The sequence below is a fragment of the Engystomops pustulosus genome, chromosome 2 (assembly GCF_040894005.1).
Source record: "Engystomops pustulosus chromosome 2, aEngPut4.maternal, whole genome shotgun sequence".
Lineage (NCBI taxonomy): Eukaryota > Metazoa > Chordata > Amphibia > Anura > Leptodactylidae > Engystomops > Engystomops pustulosus.
This window is the reverse complement of record NC_092412.1, coordinates 153,293,764-153,321,135: the sequence shown is the minus strand read 5'-3', so window position 1 is coordinate 153,321,135 and position 27,372 is coordinate 153,293,764. Positions and strand designations below refer to the sequence as shown.

General features: G+C 42.5%; 1 protein-coding gene across 3 annotated transcripts in view; it reads right to left on the bottom strand.

Annotated features, from left to right (window-relative positions):
- The window catches only part of SCMH1 (Scm polycomb group protein homolog 1), a 42,068-nt gene that overhangs the window by 3,593 nt on the left and 11,103 nt on the right, over window positions 1-27,372 (bottom strand). For all 3 annotated transcript variants that reach the window (XM_072136958.1, XM_072136956.1, XM_072136957.1), the window contains 9 exons: window positions 14,142-14,212; window positions 12,668-12,902; window positions 11,269-11,357; window positions 9,699-9,942; window positions 7,826-8,049; window positions 6,952-7,078; window positions 5,704-5,904; window positions 4,353-4,535; window positions 3,696-3,824 (listed from right to left, as the gene is read on the bottom strand). In XM_072136958.1, the coding sequence (XP_071993059.1) occupies window positions 3,696-3,824; window positions 4,353-4,535; window positions 5,704-5,904; window positions 6,952-7,078; window positions 7,826-8,049; window positions 9,699-9,942; window positions 11,269-11,357; window positions 12,668-12,902; window positions 14,142-14,212 (1,503 nt within the window). The remainder of the gene's footprint in view (window positions 1-3,695; window positions 3,825-4,352; window positions 4,536-5,703; window positions 5,905-6,951; window positions 7,079-7,825; window positions 8,050-9,698; window positions 9,943-11,268; window positions 11,358-12,667; window positions 12,903-14,141; window positions 14,213-27,372) is intronic.

Sequence of the window (27,372 nt, the reverse complement as noted above, 5' to 3'; positions counted from 1 at the left end):
GTTATTTTGCCCTCCTTGGGATCAATACTGTAGGATTATAGGTTAGACCTATGTACTTACTGAACCATATCCAATATAATATATACACCGCTATGAGCTGTATTTTTCTTTGTTTAGTTTTTTTCGTCACTTTACCTTATTTTAGTCATTATGATTTTTCAGTTCACATGGTCAGTACTTGTATATTGCCATACTATTTTTTTAAGTTGAATAATTTCTTTTAAATAACACGATTTTTGTGAGTTTATCAGAGGATATAGAGATACCCAGGGGAATAGCTGCTGTCATTAGGGGGGCAGACACAAAGCCAAGAGTGTTAGCCGCTCCCCTCCTGCTATACCCCTCCTGCAGGCAGTGATTTTTTCAGTTTTTACAAAATCCCAAATAGCACAATATTTAAACAGCGCAATAATTGGAACCTTAAAAGAAACACTGACAGACCTACAATACCACCTAAAAACTAATATTAGGATTATAAAGGTGAATGTACAAACAAAAAATGTCATTTTCTCCATTGTGGGGGGACAAAGATCATGGGAGTTCCTAAAGCATACCCTAGGGGTGGGAAACAGAAAGTCATTACATACTAAAGCCTGCAGTACTTTCCTATTTAGAGATGTGTCTGATGATATAATCACACCATAAAAAATTTGAAATTTGAAAAAAAGTCGAAATGTTAATCACATAGACAGTTTGCATACTAGAACAACACAGGTTTCATAGGATACAATAGGTCTCCATTGCTGTGGTGGGAAAGTCCATCTACGAGTTCCCATTCTAGAATAACCAAAGGAAATCTGGCACAACAATACAAAAGGGCTGCATGAACACCCTGAAAAAGTGTGCACATCAGGTTCAGAGGCAAACTGGTGTTAAAAATTAAGACAAACTTTTTATCATTTGATAGGGCTAAAATGGAGTTCCCGAATGAATGAAAACATTTAAAAATGTATTAGAGAAATCTGATGTTCCTCACACCAACTAAACAATGACAGTCAGATTCTGTGGTAGATTCTGGAAGGAAGATTTCTTGCCATCAGCATGGTGCTGTTCATGTTGCCAGAAAATTGCCAGGGTGCCTAATTTGATGCATAATTCTTTCAAAATTAAGATGAAGGTACCACGCTCTCAAATCCACCATCACATTTTCTATGCCAGAAATGTGGATTCTGGTTAACCATACAAAGTGTTACAGACTAACAGACAGAAATAAAAAGTTAAGGAGGACAAAATGTGAAATTGACCAAACAGAACTCCCTTGCATGTGAAGTGGAAGAAAAAAATCCAAAGGACAGGTTGGAGGTTCTTCAAAAGCTATAAAATATTCTCTTGAAGAAGCCATGCGGAAATCTATCCCCACCAAGGTTATTCATTTTTCAGGTGAAAAACAGGAGTTGGTGTGGTCGAATACCCAACAAAACAGAGTCAACGGATCTAGGGTATCTTCATAAATTAAAAACCAACATCTTCATAAATTGTCCTTTTTCTGGAAATATAACAAGAGATTTCATGCAGAATCTTTGTACTTAAAGCGTAACTGTAAAGCTATAGTGATTTTACCAAATTATAATATGTGATTCCCCCTTTGAAAACAAACAGAACGATGCCTACTTTGTGCTGCTCACCCATTTCTTTCCAAAGTTATGGCATTTTCTGTTCTGAAAGTGTGTGACAAAAATCTTTCTCACTAGAGCTAAAGTAGGCAGAGACTAATATCTGTCAGTCAATCTCTACCCTCAGGCTGAAGCCAGTTAGCTTGCCCACAGATCCCATGATGCCTTGTGTTCTCTCTCAAAGTAATTTAGCATTAAATCCATATAGTTTCCCAAGTAAATCCACTGAACACTGCACAGTGCACATATAGGATGTATATGGTGACAGACTGACAGCTTCCATCACGCTGAGGAGCAGGGAACATGTTATAAGTGAAAGTACATGAAGTGTATGCCTGTGCAGTATGAGCAGTAAGGGTTAATAGCTTATCTGGACAGAGCTGATATTGCTGATGACAAGGTGGGGGAAGTGAGCAGCATGAAGTAGCAGACAGAAAGTTCTGTAGAATCACAGACTAGGATGGAGGGACTGATAGGGAACAGGGAGACTTGTACCTCACTATTCTGTGCAGGAGACATCTGCATACACATCCAACTGTGCCAAGTTCACTGACACATGACCTCTTCCCCTGTGAACAGGAGGCAGCAGCTTCTTCCCTTCTCTCAGGAAACCGACAGAAACAAAGTTTAAACACAGTACCGATTCATAAGGCTTATCAGCACATGGAGAGGAGGCAGCCATTACAGCAATGAGGTAATCTGAGGGCTATAGCAAGGAAACTACTGTATATAGGTAATAAATATAACAGGCAAAGTTGTTTTGAATCCCAAGGGCTATACAGTTACTCTTTAAATGATCCAATTCATGGTTTTCAAATCTAGAATCGTGTAGGCAATATTCTCCTCCTCTAGTACATTGAAAATGAAGTCTCCTGTCCCCTCATTTCACCCGTCCCAAGGAGAAGAGTCAAGCGTCCAAGAATAAAACATAGGACATAGAAAAATAGAAGCTGCTGCAGCCGTCCATTTGAGGTTAGGGGGCTTTGCACTGATGATAAGAGTGGTTGAGGAATTGTAAAATATTTCCTTCAGTCTATATTTACCCCACCTTCAGCCTCTTCTTTTTGGCTTCCCCAACTAAGCTGCCTCTCCCCTACAGTGACACTCAAGTGATTATGAGAGTGGGCTTGAGTGGGGGTGCAATCTACCAGTAACAAAATGGCTAATGGGCAATAGGGGAACTGGGCTCCTCTGTTTCTGCTGCCTTCTTGGAGGAGAATGAGGGCAGTGCAAATGTTAGCCTGTACTTGTCCTTCCCACTGGGGATAACAGTACATTTAAGATCTGTGTTTCCTAACAAAAGAAAAAAAAACAAATAAAAAAGTAGAGAATCATACAGAGGAAGGAGGTCTTCCTTCTACAGACACTGAGCTAAAACTTATTAGCTCACTGTCTACAGGAGAGATATAGCATGGAAGATGGAGGTCTTCTAACGGCAACAGCTTTACCTCATTATGACAAAATTTTTTATTTTTTTCTCCAAAAAGTAACAACAGCAATTGTCAATAGTTTTTTTTTATAACTTGTGAGGTATAAATCTATAGGTTTTTACAGCAAAAACACATGTGTATTTTTTGGTGTGTGTTTCAGTCACAATAACTTGTTTATTGAGAAACCTATAGTAGTTTTCCTTGGTACCGTTTTAGAGTCATATCACATTGTAATCACTTATTATTAGTCATTATAGTGTGGGGAGAGAAAAAATGATTTTAAAGGCAGTATAAATGTAAAGAGTAACTATTCTTCAGGCCTGTTTGATTTTGTAATATATAATTTATATAGTGAAGGGCTTATACTTCTCAAACCTTCTATTTATCGCTTTGGGTAAAGATTACCTGAATTCCTCATTCATTTATTTTTCTACAGCATATTCAGTTTGACTTAAATAACATGATAAAAATATAGGGTTGGTACTCGTTATTGACTGTGGCATCTAAGGGGCTATAAATAGCATGACACTACCTGTAAGCCTTTAGCATCTAAGTGCCATATATTTAGAGCACTGAGTGAGAACTACATCTTGCTATTTTTTTGTTAATGTATAGTGTGTGTGAGTTGCAAAAGGATAGTTACCAAGCTTACCTTCTGATGCGTGGCAATCATTCTTTGGTACTTTGGGACACAGGGGAGCATTGTAGGGGGGTATTTCTTGAGAGAATCTCTTGGATCCTCTGCCAGGACCATGGAGGCTGCCCTCAAAATTACACCTTTCTGAGAAATATAAAAAAAATTGTTATGAGCACTGGACAACCAGGGGTTCACTACAAATAAAAAAGCAGTCCAAAGGATTAACCAAATAAACATTTATAAATATTTTTGGTAAAAGGGCTACAAATACATAACATATAAACTACTTGCAAGTGTAGTAGAGTAATATTCTGAGAAATGAATCATTAATTGAAAGAGGATTGTTCTAAATTTAAGGAGTTTACATGAAATCATTAATTCTGTGATATAACATGTGTCAATTTTGGCCTTTATTTTAAGCAGGGATGTGGCAAATGTTGGTTATAGGTTACTACTGGCATAAACATGGAGTTTGAATACTTTTATAATCACGTTACTCTATTGGAATGTCCTTTCAATTAGTATTTCAACATTACAATGACCCAAATCATACCGTACGCATATGTTCACCGTCTGGCTTTCTGACTTGCAACATTCGTATGTTTATGACAGTAACTAAGCTTTTTTCCAAATACGTCAATCTTTTCTGAATAGTGCTGTTTCATATAGTACCTGTTAAATATCGGTCATTCTCATATGATCCAGCCTGTGGTGCAGGATTATGAGTAAACGGTTGATTCCCAAATAAGTTGTCACTACGTAGATTCCGGCAAAGCTTCTCCAAAAAGCGCAGAACATGCACAATACTGTTTACTGCTGGAAGGTTCAGTGTGTGCTGCTCCCTCTCAAACACCGCTGCAAAAGAATGAGCAAAAACTAAATCATAGGTACGCTTTGGCTGTATCATATACTTTGAATAGATGGCAACCAAACCCTTCCAGACTGCTCACTCATACATATGCCCAAGTAAAAAAAATATATATATATTAATGAATATTCATAAAAATATAATGACATTTCCCCATATTATAAAAAAAATCCCCCACTACACTACAAAAAGCATCACGATAGAGACTATACATATTATACATGAAAACGACCGAAACAAAATAAGGAATTCATACTAAAAATTACAAAAAAAAGGCTTTTTTCCACTTTTAAAAAATTTTTTTAAAAAAAAGTTTAAAGTTTTATTACCTTTTTAACTAGCTCTAGGTGTCCTAAAAAAAAAAAAACACCACAAAAAGATTTAAGGAAGCATGGACCCTAAACCGGCGCTAACGAAAATTCGCTAAAAAATGCCAGGTCACTAGAGCCTTTTCAGGCTGCGTCAATAAGAAGGTAAGAAAACTTGACTTGCAGACGACCCCTAAGCAGAAAATCATGCTGAGCAAATTAATGAATTCATCACAGTTGCCAAAAAGCGATAATACAGGCGCAAAAGAGAGACTAAAACCAGGCGCACTAAAAATTTAACAGCACCTAAAATGTGATACATCTGCCTCAAAGTGTACAGTTTTCAGCTTTATTTTTGCATAATTTACCTGGGTGTTGGATGTCTATTTGAACATTATCCAAGAAGAAACACAGAAATAGGAAAAATTATTCTCCAATCTTATGTTTATCATGATTCTAGGACTATGGGCCCGGAGAGGCCTGAAACATGAAAGATCGGTGGATACTTCTTCCCCATACTGTGATTCCTCTTGGATGTTTGCTGTATATTGATTTTGCAAACACTTAGAATATTGTAGGTACAGCAAAAAAAGATGATGCAGAGTCCAGTGAAAAGTAAGGATATGTTCACACTAGATTTTAGTGTGTATTCTGCACTAAAATACCTTTAAACAATTTTCACCCAGACAGGGAATTCTCATTCATGGGCAATACGCAGAAGAGGCCATCAAAGTCTGATTATTGGTACGGCATAAACACAGGCTTTAGAGTTGGAAACTGACTTTTTTTGTTTTAGTATCTACTAAGCCAACACACTGTAGCAGAAAAAAAACCATTTGGCACTCACCAGATATAATTTCCCCACCATGACCCTGTTTTAGGAAAGCAAACACCGTTTTCTGATGGTAAGCACAGTCTATGCAGGCTTGTACTGCTTGCTGCAGGACAACAGATGCTCGTGCTGGTCCAAAATGATCTGGAAGGTGCTGAACTTTCTTTCTGTCAAGGTGAGGGCCAGCATCTCCATTCCTGTTTAGGTAAATGCAAACTAGAAAAAAAAAAATAGTACAGAGCAGGTAAGAACATGTTTACATAAAGTCTTAAGCAAAAGAAATTGCAACCTATTTGATTTCATTTTGTGTAACAAGACATAATAAACAAAACACCTACTCCTTAGAAAGTCTTAAAGGGAACCGGTCATCAGCAATAGATCTAATAAACCACCTTCCAGTTTTTGTTTCTTTTATGGTCCAGTGTAGTGGCTTTAGCCAGAAAATCAACTTTGAAGTGAGATGTAAATGTAAGTAGCATAAGTTTTATAACTATATATTGCCACAATCGCAGCGTATGGAGTTGTAATAAAAGAAGTTCTGAGGAACATTGTTCCTCCAGAACTTCTTATTGGGACACATCTTATTAGGACACAAGGTGTAGGCAACATTCAGAAGCAACATGTGGAAACGTTTGTCAGTGTGCCGGTCTGCAACAATAAGTTGTCCGTTAACACAACAGGAAAAACATCAGTAATGCTGTTAGAGATCACATTAATCTGGGAAGAGTTCTAAGGCCATTTCTAAGTTTAGTATACTACAATGAGAAAAATTCATGACAGTTGCCAATTCTCCCGAGTGGACATCCCATTCTTTACGACATTCATTTTAGCTACTGTCCTTACAGTTCACACATTATTCCCCCCTCGCTCGCGGAGTGGGAAGCAGTGAACATAGTTTAAGATGAAAGTTGCAAATGTATTACCTTGCTTAACCCAGTTATTTACAGCCCACAACCTTTTCTAGTTTGCAGGGTCCTGAGCTATTCTAGGTTCTGAAAGTATCAAATATATGACATATGGTCATTTATCCTACTATTACATGCCATTGATATGATTTTGCAGAGCTTCAATAATATCATGACTTCCCTGATGTTTCTAGGGTATAATGCTATTTACAGTTGGTAAGGAACATGCACTTGCTGGGGAGAATCAAATTACACAGTTTCATGTGGTCTTACTGTACAAAACAAGAAGAGGTAATTTAATAATATTAGTTTAGCATAAATATATAAAGGCTTCAACTATTGGGTGCAAAGGTTATACCTGTGGGTGCCTGCATGGCAGCACATGGAATCGTGGCAGCATCTTGTGGTACAGTGCTTGTATCTGGCTCTGGGGTGCTGTTTGTTGGGGAAGTTGGGACTTGGTTTAGCAAAAGTCGTGGCTTTCTCTGTTAAAAAAAAAATGGATTATGTGAAAATATTTGATAAGCCTATTATAACATGAAAGGTTGAACATTAAACGTTATCATATATGTAAATATACAGTACTGTTTATAAAAAAAATGATAATAAGGGTAAATGTAATGTTACACATATAAGGGCTATGTACACCTTTAGGGCAATCTTTTTTTGCATAGCATCTACAATGCATAAAAATTATTTCCCCAACATGTTTATATTAAAAAAAATTTCTCAGTAGCTGCTGCTTCCCACACTTCAAATCAGTCAAAGAGCAGTCTGACTTCCTGCTTATCTGTCTTCTCCTTAGTGGATAAAAATACATAATGAAGCTAATTCATAGTTAGAATTCTGCTTCAGTAAGTGTTTCTTAACATGTCATCAAGATACTTCTCTGATGGATTTTTTTCTTTGCAAGAGGAAAAAAATCCTCTAGAGAGTGAAGTACTAATATAGGAGAAACCAAGCACAATTTTATTGCAAAAGTGATAGATGATTACAGGTGATACGATTCATAATGGGGACATGGCAAACACCCCTGTTATATAAGCAGTTATATAAGCTGAACTGTATTAATGGTAATAATGATATACATACAGCATTATGGACATAGTTGAACATAGTTATATCTATATTTAAGTAGCAATATATAGAAAAAAAAAAGAATTTCAATTATTATCTGTATTAGAGTTCTTTAATGCTTCTTCACTGGGTTGGCATTTGTTAAAGCTGTGTACCTTGCTTCCTGGTTTGGGACCTCTCTTTTTGGGAAACCGGAAAGGTTCACAAAGTTTCGCCGGTTGGCTTGTCAACTGATGTGCAAGAGCTTTAGGCAACTGTCCCTTCTTTCTTCCTGGCTTTCGACGTCTACGTCCTGGTACACCAGGTAGCAATGTTTTAGGGCCTCGCAAGATCCCAGAAGCAATACCTGCAGCAGGAGCTGGACTTTTAGGAATGGCCACTGTATAAAAAATAGATACTTTTGTAACAACAATAACGTGAAAGGAAAATGGAAGGGTAAGAGACAAGTGGTAAGAGGATGTATCTACTAATCGGCTATCATCAATGATTTATGCACAGTACTGACATGCCGAAATAGCCTATTAGTATTTAAAAATCTATAAAATCTGATATAACGCCTATCATCCAGAGTAAAATAAAGCCACAGAAAAAAAGGAGTGAGCTCACCTTCTAAACACAATGCCTGGTGTGGAGGAGTAGGCACAGGCCACCTCGCTGCTGAGGTATCAAAAGCTCCAATAGAGAGATCCACTCGTGGTGCAGCCAATATCCAATGCACATGTATCAGTCATGATTAAGAGCGGTTGACCCACTAGAAATGCGTAGACCTTGTTATCTGTCTTATACGGTGATTTTTCAAATAAAGAAGTGTGCACTGGATAGTGGCTGGACCACGAGTGGATCTCTCTATTGGAGAGTAAAATAAAACCTATTCTGAAATACTCTTTGGCAGCATTCACACAAACGTTTGGAGGGGGGGAATATATATGTCTGCAAATTCCCCCCCCCCCCCATATACGTCCTCCACAACTTGTGCTCACTGTACTGTGCCGTGGCCGCAAAAAATATAGAACATGCTCTATCTTTGGCCGTAACAACGGCCGTGCGGCTCTATTTTCTATGCAGAGGGGAAGGGTGAGCAGTGCTCATCCCTCCTCTCCAGCGCGCCTGACGTGGGCCCGCCCGGCCATGGCCATGTGGGCACACGTTCATGTAAATGCAGCCTTTATGTAATTTTCCAGATCTGGATTTTTGCAAAGATAAATCTTTCTGCTAATAGACCTAATTGCATTGTACCATACAGGATCTACGACTTGCTCCCATGTATGGTGCAGGTAAAGGAGCTGTGACCATGCTATCGGCAGCAAAGCACTAGTTGTTGCAGCAAGATTTCACCTTTATATTAGTCAGGATTGGGAAGAATGTTAATCCTTTCCATTTATTTGAAACTCTTACTAAACATGAGTAATTGAAGGAATAATGTTATCCTTAAAGGAAACCTACCACTTGAAGTGGCAGGTATAAGGGGGAACTACCGAGCACCAGCTCAGGGTGAGCTGGTGCCGGAGCTTAGTTTTGTTAGTGTTTTAAACCGCAGTATCGCGGTTTAAAACACATTTTAAACTGTATGGCCGAAGCTGCTTCGGCGCAGGGAGGTACGCGCTCGGCGCACCATGCGCGACCGTGCACGCGGCTGCATAGGAAGTGAATGAGAGCCGCGGGCACGGTTGCGCGCATGGTGCGCCGAGCGAGTACCTCCCTGCGCCGAAGCAGCTTCGGCCATACAGTTTAAAATGTGTTTTAAACCGCGATACTGCGGTTTAAAACACTAACAAAACTAAGCTCCGGCACCAGCGCACCCTGATCTGGTGTTCGGTAGTTCCCCCTTATACCTGCCACTTCAAGTGGTAGGTTTCCTTTAAGCAGCAATGTGTGCAACATAGTGTTTTCACTATAATTATTCTAAATGTCTGATCTCCTACAACCATGTTACTTAAATATGTTTATAGTGAATATTTCTGAATAAACAGGAGGATTAATGACAAAACCAAAACATTGTCCCCTTTTGGGATGTAAACATCTACATACCTTTAGTGCCAGGAGGCTGAAGGTTGTCACCTGTCAGAGAGCACCACCCAACAGGAAATATATCCCTGGAGTCATATCTGCACCAATAATCAAAAGCTCCTCTCCATCCATCAAAAGTCACAAGGATCTCGCTGCCCCTCACTTCTCCAATGGTTGCTGGGCAGATGAAATGGGGATTTTTTCTGTCTACTGCCTCCAGCTTCATGCCGATCTCAAAGTTATTCTGAGCTGGAGAAGGAGGTTCCTTTGAAAAGATAAGTAACTAATTGGGGACTAAACCACACTTATGTTCTTCACACAAAGGCTTCACAGAACTTTTTTTTTATACCACAGATGGTTCAAACTAAAAACAAAAATGAAAACAAATTTCTTGTCTAAAAAGGCAAAAATAAAAACCCCAACAATTTAAAGGGAGCCATTCAAATTACCCCACCCAAAATAAGTACCGTATATATACTCGAGTATGGTTACACTCAAGTTAAAAAAAAAAAAAAAAAAGTGTACCCCCCACCAAGCAGGTCCTCTTCTATCCATTGCGGCCCGGCATCGGCTACCTGTCCTGGTCCGTCGCATGCATCCTGACATCAGCCGCACGCTGACATTCTAATGTGTGTGCCGACATCCGACATTTTTACTTGAGTATAAGCCGAGTTTGGGTTTTCAGCACATTTTTTGTGCTGAAAAACTAGGCTTATACTCGAGTATATATGGCAACTCCCTTAGATTTCCCCTGAATGGGATCTAGGAAAGATAGGAAATTCTACACAATCTCTTGCTGGAACATTGAGAGAAAGACAGACAGGGGATGTCTGTGACTCAGCAGTGCTACATCATTAACCACTCCCTCAGAAAGGTGCAGACTGATGGAGACCTGGCTAAATGCAATGTCACAAAGGTTCTCTTATTCATGAGGAGGCTGGGTTAGGTGCGTCAGCGAGGAGGTGGGATATGTAGACTGTATACTGCAGCTCCCTGCTTCCATGAGTGGAACAGAGAACATCAACAAAAGTATTTTTTAGAAGAATGCTTGATCAAATCCTATGGATAGAGGCATCAGTGGCACATGGTATACCTGGTGACAGGTTTGCTTTACAGTTACTGGGTCCCAAAGCAAAATGTGTTGTAGAGCGTCAACTATAATGTATTGTTTATGGTACTGGTCTACATACATGGGAAAGATACCTTATGGCCCCCTAAAGATCCTGGGTCTAATGGCACCATCTGCACCTAGTCGCTGTTATTGGCCTATGCAATATCTCACCACCACTGTATAGGTTCCTCACAACATCACAACATGTTTCCATGCTCTTGTGTATCTAAACCAAGGTTACTACTGAAAGGGAAAGCACATTACCATGCTTCTGAATAATGACATCAGTGAGGAACCCTTCAAAAGAACATAGAATGAGCTCTAAGGACACGAAGAAAGAATAGCAGCCTAGGAATGTATACATTACTTGGAGAATACATTTTACTACACAAATATATGAATTTTTAAGTTATATTCATCTTTATCTACAGATAACTTTAACAATAGTAAACAATTTAAAAGAACAGAATACAAGCATACCTTGTGGAAAACTTTTGCTGGTGCCATCTCAGCTCCATTTAGTGTCTTCAGAAGGAACATGGGCCAAGAAGAGGCATTAAGTCTAAAACCTAAATACAGTTTTGGTTACAGTCATGAAATCCATGTAAATAAGAACATGTACAAGCATCCAAATGTGTATTTTCACACACAAAATAAGTTAAGGCAAGGGTCAGGTATAATGCTATAAATGGATGCTGTCATGGCCTAAACAGCTAATAAAATATTGCCTACTGCAACTATAACAGCTTTGAGCTTTGTTTCCCCTTTTTAATAAAACTGGCCTTGCACACAAGGATGTACAGGCAGTTCCCAACATAGGCCGCATGCAAACGACCATACAAAAACGTCCGTATATACGGCGAAACACGGCCCCATGCATTCCAATGGGCAATACGACCATCCATGTACATGGCCGTATTGTTCACCGTACCGTACCGCACCGTAAGTGAGCCGCATAAAAATATAAAGCATGTCCTATTTTCTACTGTATTTCTGTTCTGTACTGCCTATAGAAGTCAATGGGAACATATAAAATATGGGCTAAATACGTGCTGCATACGGCTGTGCACCGTATGCTGCCGTATATATGTGCAGTATCCAGAACCAGTGGAACATGCATTCTGTCAGCCATCCATCATCTGCCAGCCCACCGTATTTTATACAGATACAGTGCAATATGTTGCCATACTTTTGCAATACGTCCCATAGTTATACAGAACAGAAAAGACCATACGGTCATGTGCGTGAGGCTTTAAGAACACCTGACTTGGAGTTACCCATAGTTACAAACAGACCTTTCTGGATTCAGGTAATTTACTGTACTTTAGTTCCAGGCTGCAATGATCAGCTGTAAAGTGTCTGCAATTAACTACCTTTATCATTATTGCATGTTCCATTGTCAACCCAAATTTATTTTACATCCAATTGTCCCAGGGAACAAAAAATACTTTGTCTGGAGTTACACTTACAAAATATACTTGTTCCAATTTACATACAAATTGATCTTTAGAACAAATCTATAGAACTTGTACGTGACCTGGGAACTGCCTGTAGCTGAATGGTTAATCATTTCATGTGTGCGGCCTACTGGAAGAAAGAAGGATTGGGTACGATAAATTTTAACATGCTTAATGTTTAAGTTTTCGGATAAGCGAGAAGGACAGAGCCCAGCATGAATATAGGGAAGTAGCTGTGCCTTTTTACACTATGCACAGACTATGCATGGTGTAAACAGAGCCTAGGCAGTACCAATCTATCTGTAATATTAAATACAGCACTGGAAAATGACTCTGTTTGTACAATCCATTACTGGTTAGCCAGTGCCTCATCCCTTCATAGAGAAAATGTAGCTGTATAGAAAGGAAATGCAATAACTCACCTAGTGGAGGCTGCAGCATGCCTCCATTCTTTTCACACGTGCCAATGGGTTGGATCTCTGATGAGTCTACCAATCTCCAGAAATCATTTTTGTTGTCACTTCCATCAAGACGCAATCTAAGTCTTGCTCCTGTGAGGCCTACCACAGAGGCAATGCAAGTGGAGGTTGTGTTCCTTGGGTCTTGGGCTTCCAACTTCATTCCAATCTTGTAATCATTGGATGGGGGAGAGCAGGACTGAGAATAAAAGTAAAAATGAATAAAAAGGTGAGTAAATATTAACACTTTATAAAAAAATGGAATCCACTGTTGGATATACTGACATGGGAAACTGCTTTCCTTTAAGGCGATCTGCAAGACATCCAAATTAATTATTGGTATAGTTAAGATTCTTGCTGAAGGTCCGGACATGACATCTGTTATAACAGCTCAGTTGTGATGCAGCCGAGTTGGCCATGGACCTTTTAATCGACAAACTGCTGTCAGCCATTGTGTTATTCATACTTACTATCTGCTACACAGAGATCTAGGATCTGCCAGCAGCAGGGTGCAGGCAGCAACTGGAGGCTCTCAGCCACTTGTGGGTTGTGCACCAACTAGTGCAAAGTTAGTCTAGACAGTCTTAAACTACTCCATATTTATCATCCTGTATCAGACACCTTGATAAATCTGGAGCAGCAACACAGTGACTAAGTTTGCTCGCTTAATAAATCTACCTCATTGTGTCTTCAGTGTTACTGGTGACATAAAGTAGAGCACTGTGTTTGAAGCAGTACTGAAGCACTGTGTTTGAGGTTAATTTGTGTGATTTTATATTTTACTTACCTTCAAAAATAATTTAAGGTAATAAAGGCAGTGCTAAGCTGGGGAGTAGAGTGAGCAGGATTAGTGGAACTCTCTACCTTGCATAGGGCGTTATACCTTTAATGCTGTGAAAGTATCATCATCAGGAAAGCGTTTACCTGCTTGATAAAGTTACCCCAATAAACAAGCACAAATTATCCTCTTTTGATTGAGGAATAAAAAAAAAAGTTTTAGCCTTCCTTATATGGCCAAATATGGTTTTAAGTGTAAAACAAAAGAAAACCTGTTTGGTATCTCCTTAATGGTACTAAGCTACAGAATCATTTTATCATGGTTATTATACTGTACAGTGAACTGCGTAAAAGGTTTAACTAAACAACAAGTGGCAAAACACCTGTTTTGTTTTCTGTTCCGTTACAGGAAAGAGAAAATATATAGTTATCATTCTGCTATTTTTAACATAAAAATTAACCCATTGGAAAATACAAATCTGCAAAAAACAAGCCCTCTTATGCCCATGTTAGATAAAAAATAGGCCTGTGTCCTGAGGGTGTTAACAATGAATTCATAATGTAAATGATTATGCGGAAGTGCAATTCAAATACATCACACAAAGGCTTCAAAATACAATTGCCCTTGTGTGATATTGCATGTTTATTTGAGGCGTCTCACCTGTCTGAAGCAGTGAGGAGGGGCTGGTTGAGATCCCGTCTCCTTCAAATATTTTTCCCAACTGAAGTGGCCTGTGCAAAAGAAGTTGTACATATTTTTTATTCCAATTGCAGATCAAATGCATACTTAAGGGATAAACATTAATACACAAAGTTAAATTATATAAATATAATAGGCACCAATGTGAAATTACCGTATATCCTCTTGTATAAGCCGAGTTTTTCAGCACAAAAAATGTGCTGAAAAACGTCCCCTCGGCTTCTACACGAGTCAATACGAAAGTAAAAATTACTTTAAAAAAAATAAACTTATATACTCACCCTCCGGTGGCCCCGATGCGTAGCGCTGCTCCCCCGATGTCCGCGCGGCTTCTCTTCAGGCTTCCGCGCCCGTCTTCTGCAGGGCACCGCCATTGTTTTTCTCCCAGGCGGCGCCTAGCATGACGTCAGCAGCGGTGCGTCATTCTATGCGCCTGCCTGGAGAGAACAATGGCGGCGCCCTGCAGAAGACAGAAGCGGATGCCTGAAGACAAGCCGTGCGGACATCGGGGGAGCAGCGCTGTACATTAGGGCCACCGGAGGGTGAGTATGTAAGTTTATTTTTTTTTTAATGCTGGGCTCGCTGTATACTACTGGGGGCAAGCTGGCTATGTACTGGCGGGGGTCTGTGACCAATGCATTTCCCACCCTCGGCTTATACTCGAGTCAACAGGTTTTCCCAGTTTTTGGTGATAAAATTAGGGGCCTCGGCTTATACTCGGGTCGGCTTATACTCGAGTATATACGGTACGTAAAATTAGATGCATACAAAGTATACCAATTATAAACACATACAACATGGGCCCCTGCAGGCTATAAGCAAAGTATTATGGATCATTACAAAACAGATGCATATTACAACAATATGCATAAGACTTACAATGTAATTGTGTCTGTAGAAGCTTTTGGTGGTAAAATTGGACATAATGTAAACGTCCCTCTCTATGTAAGGTCTCATAACTGACAATGCAAAACCGAAAAAGACAGCATTGTTTTCATGCACAAATTAGGAGAAGGGTACAAAAAAAATGTCTTCTTTTCTGAAAGTTCCCAGCATAGTGCCCCCTTATTGTTAAATGAAATATGTTTAGAAAAAACAAGATTCTACCTATAGTTGACCACCCGACTAAACTAAGTAAATCTTAGAGAATGGCGTAGGTAGAGAGGTGACCAAACATCCAATAGTCATGGTGTACAGATGTGATATAATTTAAAAAAATCACTGCAGCACTAAACTAGTCTTGACTTTATGACATATTAAAGAGGAGGCAGAGCTGAGTAAGTGAGTACACACATGTTGCCTGAGTATCCAGCATTTATTCTGTTAATACCCGGAATTCAGCAACTTGTCAGCGCTATCTTACTATACAGACTACAGTGACCCTTTTCTACTAATATTACCCTGCAGAGATGGAGATCCAAGCACATAAAAGGTACTGTAACATGAGCGGCAGAACAGAGGCGGCCATTGTACATGGCTCAATGACAAAGGGCCCTGCTAAGCCTCCAAAGGGAGCCCTGCAATTGCTGGATACTGCAGCTTTAGTAGTTCACCTGCACTTCTCGCTTACAGCAATCAACCATTTGTCAATAATGAAATGCAAAAAGTGAGGGAAAGGAGTTGAACTCCACTGATATGCATTAAGACAATGGGGAGATTTCAACATGAGGACCTGTCATCCCACCAAAAGACCCCCACCAACTATGCCCTCGAAATCCTCCCCCTCAGCCCCTTTCTATTTATGCCATTTTTAAAAAAAGAATTATGTTGGGGAACTTGGTTTTAATCAATCTTACCTCTTACCAAATTAGAGTTCGGACCCTCGTATCCTGGGCACTGCAGTCGGCAGTTTTCATGAGGGGGCCTGCCGACATGCTCCCCACCACGCTCTGTCGCGGGGACCTGTGAGAATAGCCTGCAGCGCATATATTGCGCAATTGTGGCTGGCTCTCTGCGATGCGGCGGCGTCGTGCTGATTCAGAGCGCCAGTCGAATGTTATATATATTTGGCCGGCATCGGAGAGAGTCTCCTCAGACGTTAAAGCATATACATAGCTAAACTCTGCTTATCAAATTTGATAATGAGATTACTTTTTGGTGAAAACAACCCCCATCTATTATCAGCAGAACTAACTTCACTGATATGATTTCAATGACTCAATTATTATGTGTCATCCACAGCGCCCCTTGCACTGTTTTTATTAATTCCATAGTGTGTTCAGCGACCTAATCCAAAAGAAGGGGATACCTCATATTAAATATGATTCATTACACCCCTCTAAGGAAGGGGCTGTCCTGACTCCCCTGAATCTGTGGATTTATTTTCTGTCCTCACAACATTCTCTTGGTGTAGAGGACCAGTGGCTGCCCTGTTGGAAACCCTGGCTATCCAGTTCACCTATTTCCATATCAAAGGCAGGTAGGGAGGGAGATATAGAACCTATTTCTGAAAGCCATTGCAATTGTTTTTCTTATGTTTTGAAATTCTTTAATAAAAATTTATTTGATTAAAAATAAGGCATATCAAACTCTGTCACTAATAAAAAAAAGCAACTAAAGTGCTCTCAAGATACAAGAAACTGGATCATGAACTTTGTGGCCTCAATTCTATGTGTTATGTCTAAAGGAAACCAGGCTCTGCTTGTCATCTTTACAGTAGCATCCGTACAGCGAGACATGGTGGTGACATTGTCCTGTGAAGGTGTTTTTCTGCAGCTGGGACAGAGAGACGGGTCAGTGTTGAGTCGATTGGAGTAAAGCACAAAAAATAGTCTTCAGTAAAACTTGATCCAGACTGCCCTAACACTCAGACTAGGCTGAAAGTTTAGCCTTCAACAAAACAATAACCCTAAGCATACAGCCAAGAAAAAGCAAAAAGTGACTATGGGACCATTCTTGGACTGTGTTAAGTGGCTAAGGCAGAGCCCCAATCTCTGAAGAGATCTACATATGGATGTTCTCCAACTGTGCACCATGCAACCTGAGAGAATAATAATAATAAAAAATACAGAAACAGTCCATATGCAGGTTTATAGATCTTGTGGCATCATACTCAAGAAAACTGGAGCTTGTAAGTGCTGCTTCAACTAAGTCGCAAGAAAAGGGTGTGAATACTTATCTCAATGCAATATTTTAGGTAGGGCTTTTCATTAAATTATAAAAGATATCTAACATTTAGTTTTTTGTCTGTATTAGACAAGCAGCAATGTAGAAAAAAAATTGAATTTCTTTTATTTCAAATATGAAAAAACGCATTGTAGAAGAGAGTATGAGATGTTAACAATGTACCACTTCCCAACAGTACTAAACTATGCAAAGGGCTTTTGCACAGTGCCCGCCCACACCCTGGAATTATACACCCTGGAGTGATAGGAGCGAATACAGCAATAACACTAAGTAACATTGTAAAGTAAGGGGTTAAAATGATCTTTATTGTGTAAACATCACGATGAGATTGATATTGGAGAATTTTCTTTATGGGAAATCTCCTTTAAGACCTTGGAATTAAGACCTTGATGAAGATACTTACCCTGGAGTCCTCAGCCACATCTATTGTACGATCCACAGGCTGGTATCCCGATATTAGCCCCACCCACTCTCTCCGGTGATTGGTCGCTCTGCCCGAACCTAAGGGCCAATCGGGCGGCCTCCTTGGAGGGTATGTGAGAAGGGCTGGGACCTGCCTCTTTTTAAATATTGGCGTCTTTGTGCCGCAACTCGCGGCTGACTATCTGACCGCCGGCACCCACCATCAGGACGCCTGCGTTTTGTTTATTATTTTGTTAGCTATCCACTGATTCTACAGTATATGTCCATATATCTCCTGATGAACCCAACATTGTGGGGGAAACGCATAGAGATGAGATAAGAAGTAGATGAGATCTTATTAGTGCACAGAATCATCATATGTGCCTATAATAGCTAGACTTAGTGGGATGCATGAATATCAAATGCACCCATGAGGACAGGAGATGCATTGATTACAATACATGATATCATATGTTCTTGCATCCGAAGTCTATACTAAGTGTGCAGAGGATCCAAATGTATGTGTGAGAGCTATCTTCAGAATGCGTGCATATTGAGATACTGCACTAGACAGGGCATGTTGTGCATCTGAATACACACTGTGTACGAGTGCTGGTTGAGTCCTAAGTGTGCATGAACACTGATTACATACATATCCTACTCTATCCCTACCCTTGTTACAGGACATCTTTATTCTATGGTGCATGGTGGGCTCCCCCAGTGAAGACATTAAAACTGAGGGATGCCTTAAACTACAAAATTGATGAGGTTACATTGCCACTGAATTCCTAGTGAGACGGGTGCGCTCTGCTCATCCTGGACGCCACTGCATCTCCTAGTGATGTGCTGTGACTGAATGATTGATGTTATAGTGGTGTATATGTGACACTAGTGGTGATAGAAGGCGTCGGATTTACGATCATATAGCCTATATCCAAATAAGAGGAGACTATAGCCATCACATACACCTACCATTCACCATTAAGAAGGTTTTGTAGACGCACACTTAACAACTCCTACTGAACCAGCAACAGTGTAATAGTGGATCTAGAAAAAGTGGGTCTAATCTTCCCTGTCTCCACCATATTGGTGGTGGTCCCTGACCCATACACCACCTAGTGGTGAGAGAGGGTACTGTTGATTTCACCCATCTAGTTCTTCCACAATACTTGAGGAGTCATGGCAGAGGATGTGTAACAGTGGCTCTTTTTTATTGGTTGTGTCCAGTCCAATTTGAATTTTAAGACGTCTGAATAAAAGTTAAGTTTTATCCATATAATTCCGTTATTTCAGTGAGTTTCTGACAAGAATTGACAACGGTATTGACATCAGCATATTCTGTGAAGACCTTGGAATAAGTCAGTAATAGGTGATTGTGGGGGCTTGACACCCGTTGCCCCCAATGACCAACCGACTACACTACGATCAGAGCTAATCGTAAAATCACTTACACATTTACATGGGAAAATTATTTGTTACAACTATTCCTAGAAATGGTGATACTCGATATCTGGCCTCATAATATGGCATTACCAGAAGGCCTGATCATAGCTGTCAGACTGTATGTTTAAAGATTTCACATTTTTTTGTAACAATAAAACTTTTATTACCTGCTGAAGACAACTATTCAAAGAGACTACTTTGATGCTATAGATAACTACAGATTTACATTTTGTTAATGGATAACTTCAGGAGTAAATATGTCTCAATTCTTCTAAACCACAGATCAAACAATCTACCTACAAAGCCTTTATAAGTTAAAGAAAAATACTGCATTAAAACCAACCAGTGTGAACTGGGACATCTGCAGGCCCTCACAGGAAAGAGCTCTAAAATGAAAAGGTCAACCTGACTTTTTAGCTACCAGTCCATATATTTAGGTATAGTTTTAGGTGTAAAAATAATGTATAATAATATATTGGGCAGGCAGGCAAGTTTCTAACTGGTTATGAACCTGTTTAACAGTCATCTAAAAACACTAGATGCACAGTATTACTGTGTAGTTCAATATAAAGTCTGACAAACTGAGTTGCATATAATTGTCAATTTCACTATGTATATAAGCATTCTGCTATGTTAACATGCTTCAAATAAACGAGAGGAATTCTAAGCTCTGATGAAAAAAATAAATAATTTGAAGCACTGGCTCACCTGGAAGAAAACTCACTAATGTACTTGATGGTATTTAGCAGGAGTGAAAAGATGGCAAACGATTAGAGAGAAAAAAATAGGATAAAATATGTTCATGCTTAGAGATGAGCGAACACTAAAATGCTCGGGTACTCGTTATTCGAGACGAACTTTTCCCGATGCTCGAGTGCTCGTCTCGAATAACGAACCCCATTGAAGTCAATGGGAGACTCGAGCATTTTTCAAGGGGACCAAGGCTCTGCACAGGGAAGCTTGGCCAAACACCTGGGAACCTCAGAAAAGGATGGAAACACCACGGAAATGGACAGGAAACAGCAGGGGCAGCATGCATGGATGCCTCTGAGGCTGCATAATCGCACCATTATGCCAAAATTATGGGCAACAGCATGGCCATGACAGAGTGACAGAATGAAGCTAGATAGCATCTAAAACATCCAATAATTGACCCTGACACTATAGGGGACGGCATGCAGAGGCAGCGGCAGCAGGCTAGAGAGTGTCATGGCGACATACCCTAAATGGACTCAGGCTTCAAACCAATGGGTGGCAGAGAGGAACCAAAGGAGGTGAGCAAGAAGCGCTCAAATAATATCGGTACATGATAAAAGTTTGCCAGTATATTTTGTGGATTACACAGCAGGGTGGCGACAAAGTTAACATGGAAGCCATGAAAACAACCCAAAATTCTGCCTGACACAGCTCGTTTGATAAGGGGACGATGTATGGAGGCAGTGAACTAGTAGTAGATTAAAGGTGCTGCAGTTAAAACTATGTTAGTTGGATCTTGGCATGGAGCTGGCGCTCCGCTGCCAGGCGAGCTTTCGCCAATCCAAGCCCCTGTCTATAGGCTACTCCCCAAACAGCACTTCTAAGAACCTTTTGTATAAGATCAAGTGTAGTAGCGTTCTTATAAGTTTAGGATATGGCGGGTGAGGGGAATGTAAACAGATGCGCAAGAAGCGCTGAAATAATATCCCTAAATGGTAAAAGTTTGCAAGTATATTTTGGGGATTACACAGCAGGGTGGCGACAAAGTTAACAACTTTGATGTGGAATGCCCTGTAATAGCTCTTGGGCGGTGTGCCTTTTATCGCCTAGGCTCAGCAGTTTCAGCACCGCCTGCTGTCGCTTAGCGACGGCACTGCTGCTGTGCCTAGAGCTACCGACTGATGGCGCCATGCCCACGGATGGTAATTCGGAGGAGGAGGAGGTGGAGGAGGGGTGGGAGGAGGTATAGTAGGCCTTTGAGACCTGGACCGAGGTAGGCCCCGCAATTCTCTGCGTCGGCAGTATATGACCAGCCCCAGGGTCAGACTCGGTCCCAGCCTGCACCAAGTTAAGTGTAGTAGCGTTCTCATAAGTTTGGGATATGGCGGGTGAGGGGAATGTAAACAGATGCGCAAGAAGCGCATGATGCGCATGGAGCTGGCGTTCCGCTGCCAGGCGAGCTTTCGCCAATCCAAGCCCCTGTCTCTAGGCTACTCCCCAAACAGCACTTCTAAGAACCTTTTGTATAAGATCAAGTGTAGTAGCGTTCTTATAAGTTTAGGATATGCCGGGTGAGGGGAATGTAAACAGATGCGCAAGAAGCGCTGAAATAATATCCCTAAATGGTAAAAGTTTGCCAGTATATTTTGTGGATAACACAGCAGGGTGGCGACAAAGTTAACAACTTTGATGTGGAATCCATGAAAACAACCCAAATTTCTGCCTGACACACCTCGTTTGATAAAGGGACGATGTATGGAGGCAGCTATATGGACGACTTTTGGAGGTAGCAATGGAGACAACGTGTGGAGGCTGCTATGGAGACAATTTAATTTGGATAGTGCCTGTATGTGGCAGTCCCAAACATTTTTCAAACCAGAGGAGCAGGTAGGTGGCCCTCCAGTAAAATGGGATAGATTGAGTGCCTGTATGTGGCAGTCCCAAAAATGTTTCAAACCAGAGGAGCAGGTAGGTGGCCCTCCAGTAAAATGGAATAGATTGAGTGCCTGTATGTGGCAGTCCCAAAAATTGTTCAAACCAGAGGAGCAGGTAGGTGGCCCTGCAGTAAAATGGAATAGATTGAGTGCCTGTATGTGGCAGTCCCAAAAATTGTTCAAACCAGAGGAGCAGGTAGGTGGCCCTGCAGTAAAATGGAATAGATTGAGTGCCTGTATGTGGCAGTCCCAAAAATGTTTCAAACCAGAGGAGCAGGTAGGTGGCCCTCCAGTAAAATGGGATAGATTGAGTGCCTGTATGTGGCAGTCCCAAAAATGTTTCAAACCAGAGGAGCAGGTAGGTGGCCCTCCAGTAAAATGGAATAGATTGAGTGCCTGTATGTGGCAGTCCCAAAAATTGTTCAAACCAGAGGAGCAGGTAGGTGGCCCTGCAGTAAAATGGAATAGATTGAGTGCCTGTATGTGGCAGTCCCAAAAATTGTTCAAACCAGAGGAGCAGGTAGGTGGCCCTGCAGTAAAATGGAATAGATTGAGTGCCTGTATGTGGCAGTCCCAAAAATGTTTCAAACCAGAGGAGCAGGTAGGTGGCCCTGCAGTAAAATGGAATAGATTGAGTGCCTGTATGTGGCAGTCCCAAAAATGTTTCAAACCAGAGGAGCAGGTAGGTGGCCCTCCAGTAAAATGGAATAGATTGAGTGCCTGTATGTGGCAGTCCCAAAAATTGTTCAAACCAGAGGAGCAGGTAGGTGGCCCTGCAGTAAAATGGAATAGATTGAGTGCCTGTATGTGGCAGTCCCAAAAATTTTTTAAAACAGAGGACCGGGTAGGTGGCCCTCCAGAAAAATGGAATAGATTGAGTGCCTGTATGTGGCACTCACAAAAATTGTTTCAAACAGAGGACCGGGTAGGTGGCCCTCCAGAAAAATTAAATGCATGAAGTACTATAGCAAGAGCCAGTGGGCCCTGTCAAAAAATAGCCAGTTTCCTCTGCTTTACTGTACAAAGAGGAGGAGAAGGAGGAAAATGAGGAGGAGGAGGAGGAGTGGATCAATTATTCAGGTTGAGCTTCCTTCACCTGGTGGAGATTGGAAATTCTGAGAAATCCAGCCTTTATTCATTTTAATAAGCGTCAGCCTGTCAGTCGACAGGCGTGTACGCTTATCGGTGATGATGCCACCAGCTGCACTGAAAACCCGCTCGGACAAGACGCTAGCGGCAGGGCAGGCAAGAACCTCCAAAGCGTACAGCGCCAGTTCGTGCCACATGTCCAGCTTTGAAACCCAGTAGTTGTAGGGAGCTGTGTGATCATTTAGGACGATGGTATGGTCAGCTACGTACTCCCTCACCATCTTTCTGTAAAGATCAGCCCTACTCTGCCGAGACTGGGGACAGGTGACAGTGTCTTGCTGGGGTGACATAAAGCTGGCAAAAGCCTTGTAAAGCGTACCCTTGCCAGTGCTGGACAAGCTGCCTGCTCGCCTACTCTCCCTCGCTACTTGTCCCGCAGAACTACGCACTCTGCCGCTAGCGCTGTCAGAAGGGAAATACTGTTTCAGCTTGTGCACCAGGGCCTGCTGGTATTCATGCATTCTCACACTCCTTTCCTCTCCAGGGATGAGAGTGGGAAGATTTTGCTTGTACCGTGGGTCCAGGAGAGTGAACACCCAGTAATCGGTGCTGGAATAAATTCTTTGAACGCGAGGGTCACGGGATAGGCAGCCTAGCATGAAATCTGCCATATGCGCCAGAGTACCAACGCGTAAGAATTCACTCCCCTCACTGGCCTGACTGTCCATTTCCTCCTCCTCCAACTCCTCTTCTTCTGCCCATACACGCTGAACAGTGAAGGACTCAACAATGGTCCCCTCTTGTGTCTCGCCAACATTCTCCTCCTCTTCCTCCTCATCCTCCTCCACCTCCACCTCCTCCGATATGCGCTGAGAAACAGACCTCAGGGTGCTTTGGCTATCAACAAGGGAATATTCTTCCCCCGTCTCTTGTGACGAGCGCAAAGCTTCCGACTTCATGCTGACCAGAGAGTTTTTCAACAGGCCAAGCAGCGGGATGGTGAGGCTGATGATGGCGGCATCGCCACTGACCATCTGTGTTGACTCCTCAAAGTTACTCAGCACCTGACAGATATCAGACATCCACGTCCACTCCTCATTGTAGACTTGAGGAAGCTGACTGACCTGACTACCAGTTCTGGTGGAAGTTGACATCTGGCAGTCTACAATCGCTCTGCGCTGCTGGTAAACTCTGGATAACATGGTCAGTGTTGAATTCCACCTCGTGGGCACGTCGCACAACAGTCGGTGAGCGGGCAGTTGGAGGCGGCGCTGCGCTGCCCTGAGAGTGGCAGCATCTGGGCTGGACTTCCTGAAATGCGCACAGATGCGGCGCACCTTCGTGAGCAAATCAGACAGATTGGGGTATGTCTTGAGGAAACGCTGCACTATCAGATTTAACACATGGGCCAGGCATGGCACATGTGTCAGTCTGCCGAGTTGCAGAGCCGCCACCAGGTTACGGCCGTTGTCACACACAACCATTCCCGGCTTGAGGTTCAGCGGTGCCAGCCACAGATCAGTCTGCGCCGTGATGCCCTGTAATAGCTCTTGGGCGGTGTGCCTTTTGTCGCCTAGGCTCAGCAGTTTGAGCACCGCCTGCTGTCGCTTAGCGACGGCACTGCTGCTGTGCCTAGAGCTACCGACTGATGGCGCCGTGCCCACGGATGGTAGTTCGGAGGAGGAGGTGGAGGAGGGGTGGGAGGAGGAGGAGGCATAGTAGGCCTGAAACACCTGGACCGAGGTAGGCCCCGCAATCCTCGGCGTCGGCAGTATATGAGCAGCCCCAGGGTCAGACTCGGTCCCAGCCTCCACCAAGTTAACCCAATGTGCCGTCAGCGATATATAGTGGCCCTGCCCGGCAGCACTCGTCCACGTGTCCGTGGTCAGGTGGACCTTGTCAGAAACGGCGTTGGTCAGGGCACGGATGATGTTGTCTGACACGTGCTGGTGCAGGGCTGGGACGGCACATCGGGAAAAGTAGTGGCGGCTGGGGACCGAATACCGAGGGGCGGCCGCCGCCATGAGGTTGCGAAAGGCCTCGGTCTCTACTAGCCTATAGGGCAGCATCTCCAGGCTAAGCAATCTGGAGATGTGCACATTAAGGGCTTGGGCGTGCGGGTGGGTTGCACTATATTTGCGTTTCCGCTCCAGTGTCTGGGGTATGGAGAGCTGAACGCTGGTGGATGCTGTGGAGGATCGTGGAGGCGACGATGGGGTTTTTGTGCCAGGGTCCTGGGCAGGGGGCTGACTAGCAGCTGACACAGGGGAAGGAGCAGTGGTGTGCACGGCCGGAGGTGAACGGGCTTGTTGCCACTGAGTGGGGTGCTTAGCATTCATATGCCTGCGCATACTGGTGGTAGTTAAGCTAGTAGTGGTGGAACCCCTGCTGAGCCTGGTTTGGCAAATGTTGCACACCACAGTCCGTCGGTCATCCGGTGTTTCCTTAAAGAACCTCCACACTTCTGAAGATCTAGCCCTCGCCGCAAGAGCCCTCACCACGGGAGCTTCACTAGTTGACAGTGGCGCTGATGCACCAGCTCTGGCCCTGCCTCTCCGTCTGGCCCCACCACTGCCTCTTCCAACCTGTTCAGGTCGAGGACTCTCCTCCGTCTCAGAAGCACTGTGTTCACCCGGCCTCTCAACCCAGCTTGGGTCTGTCACCTCATCATCCTCCGATCCCTCAGTCTGCTCCCCCCTCGGACTTCCTGCCCTGACAACAACTTCCCCACTGTCTGACAACCGTGTCTCCTCATCGTCGGACACCTCTTTACACACTTCCACTACGTCAAGAAGGTCATCATCACCCACAGACTGTGACTGGTGGAAAACCTGGGCATCGGAAAATTGCTCAGCAGCAACCGGACAAGTGGTTTGTGACTGTGGGAAGGGTCCAGAAAACAGTTCCTCAGAGTATGCCGGTTCAAATGCCAAATTTTCCTGGGAGGGGGCAGACTGGGGGGGAGGAGGCTGAGGTGCAGGAGCTGGAGGAGTGGCGATTTCGGTGACATGGGTGGACTGCGTGGAAGACTGACTGGTGGTGGACAAATTGCTCGAAGCATTGTCAGCAATCCACGACATCACCTGTTCGCACTGTTCTGGCCTCAACAGTGCTCTACCACGAGTCCCAGTAACTTCAGACATGAACCTAGGGAGTGTAGCTCTGCGGCGTTCCCCTGCTCCCTCATCAGCAGGTGGTGTCTCACCCCGCCCAGGACCACGGCCTCTGACCCCTGCAGTAGTTGGACGCCCACGTCCACGCCCTCGTCCTCTACCCCTAGCCCTCGGGTTAAACATTTTTAAAATGAGAGTTATAACTTTATTTTTTTTTTTTTACTTTTTTTTTTTTTTTTTGTGTTTTTTTTTTTTTTGTGTTTTTTGTTTTTTTTTGAGTTTTTAAAACCAAACAATGCTATCCTATTGCTATGGCTATTTTCTAGCCAAGTATCAAAGCACACTACTATGCCAGATGAGATGACACTGAGTTATTGGCTAATAGAAATCCAATCCCTACTGAATTTTGCCACTTCGGCCTTTGCTATGGATATGTGCGCCACTAAGCGCAGAACACAGCGGTCGCAAGTCTCACTACAAATTGCTCAGAATTGGCAAGTACATGCACTGCAGAAACTACAGCCACCAGCAGATCAACCAGAAATCAAATATATAGAACGCTACTGTAGGCTTCAAGAAGCTGTTTGTATTCTCCTATGGCTATTTTCTAGCCAAGTATCAAAGGAAGCACAGTACTATGCCAGATGAGATGACACTGAGTTATTGCCTAATAGAAATCCAACCCCTACTGAATTTTGCCACTTTGGCCTTTGCTATGGATATGTGCGCCACTAAGCGCAGAACACAGCGGTCGCAAGTCTCACTACAAATTGCTCAGAATTGGCAAGTACATGCACTGCAGAAACTACAGCCACCAGCAGATCAACCAGAAATCAAATATATAGAACGCTACTGTAGGCTTCAAGAAGCTGTTTGTATTCTCCTATGGCTATTTTCTAGCCAAGTATCAAAGGAAGCACAGTACTATGCCAGATGAGATGACACTGAGTTATTGGCTAATAGAAATCCAACCCCTACTGAATTTTGCCACTTCGGCCTTTGCTATGGATATGTGCGCCACTAAGCGCAGAACACAGCGGTCGCAAGTCTCACTACAAATTGCTCAGAATTGGCAAGTACATGCACTGCAGAAACTACAGCCACCAGCAGATCAACCAGAAATCAAATATATAGAACGCTACTGTAGGCTTCAAGAAGCTGTTTGTATTCTCCTATGGCTATTTTCTAGCCAAGTATCAAAGAAAGCACAGTACTATGCCAGATGAGATGACACTGAGTTATTGGCTAATAGAAATCCAACCCCTACTGAATTTTGCCACTTCGGCCTTTGCTATGGATATGTGCGCCACTAAGCGCAGAACACAGCGGTCGCAAGTCTCACTACAAATTGCTCAGAATTGGCAAGTACATGCACTGCAGAAACTACAG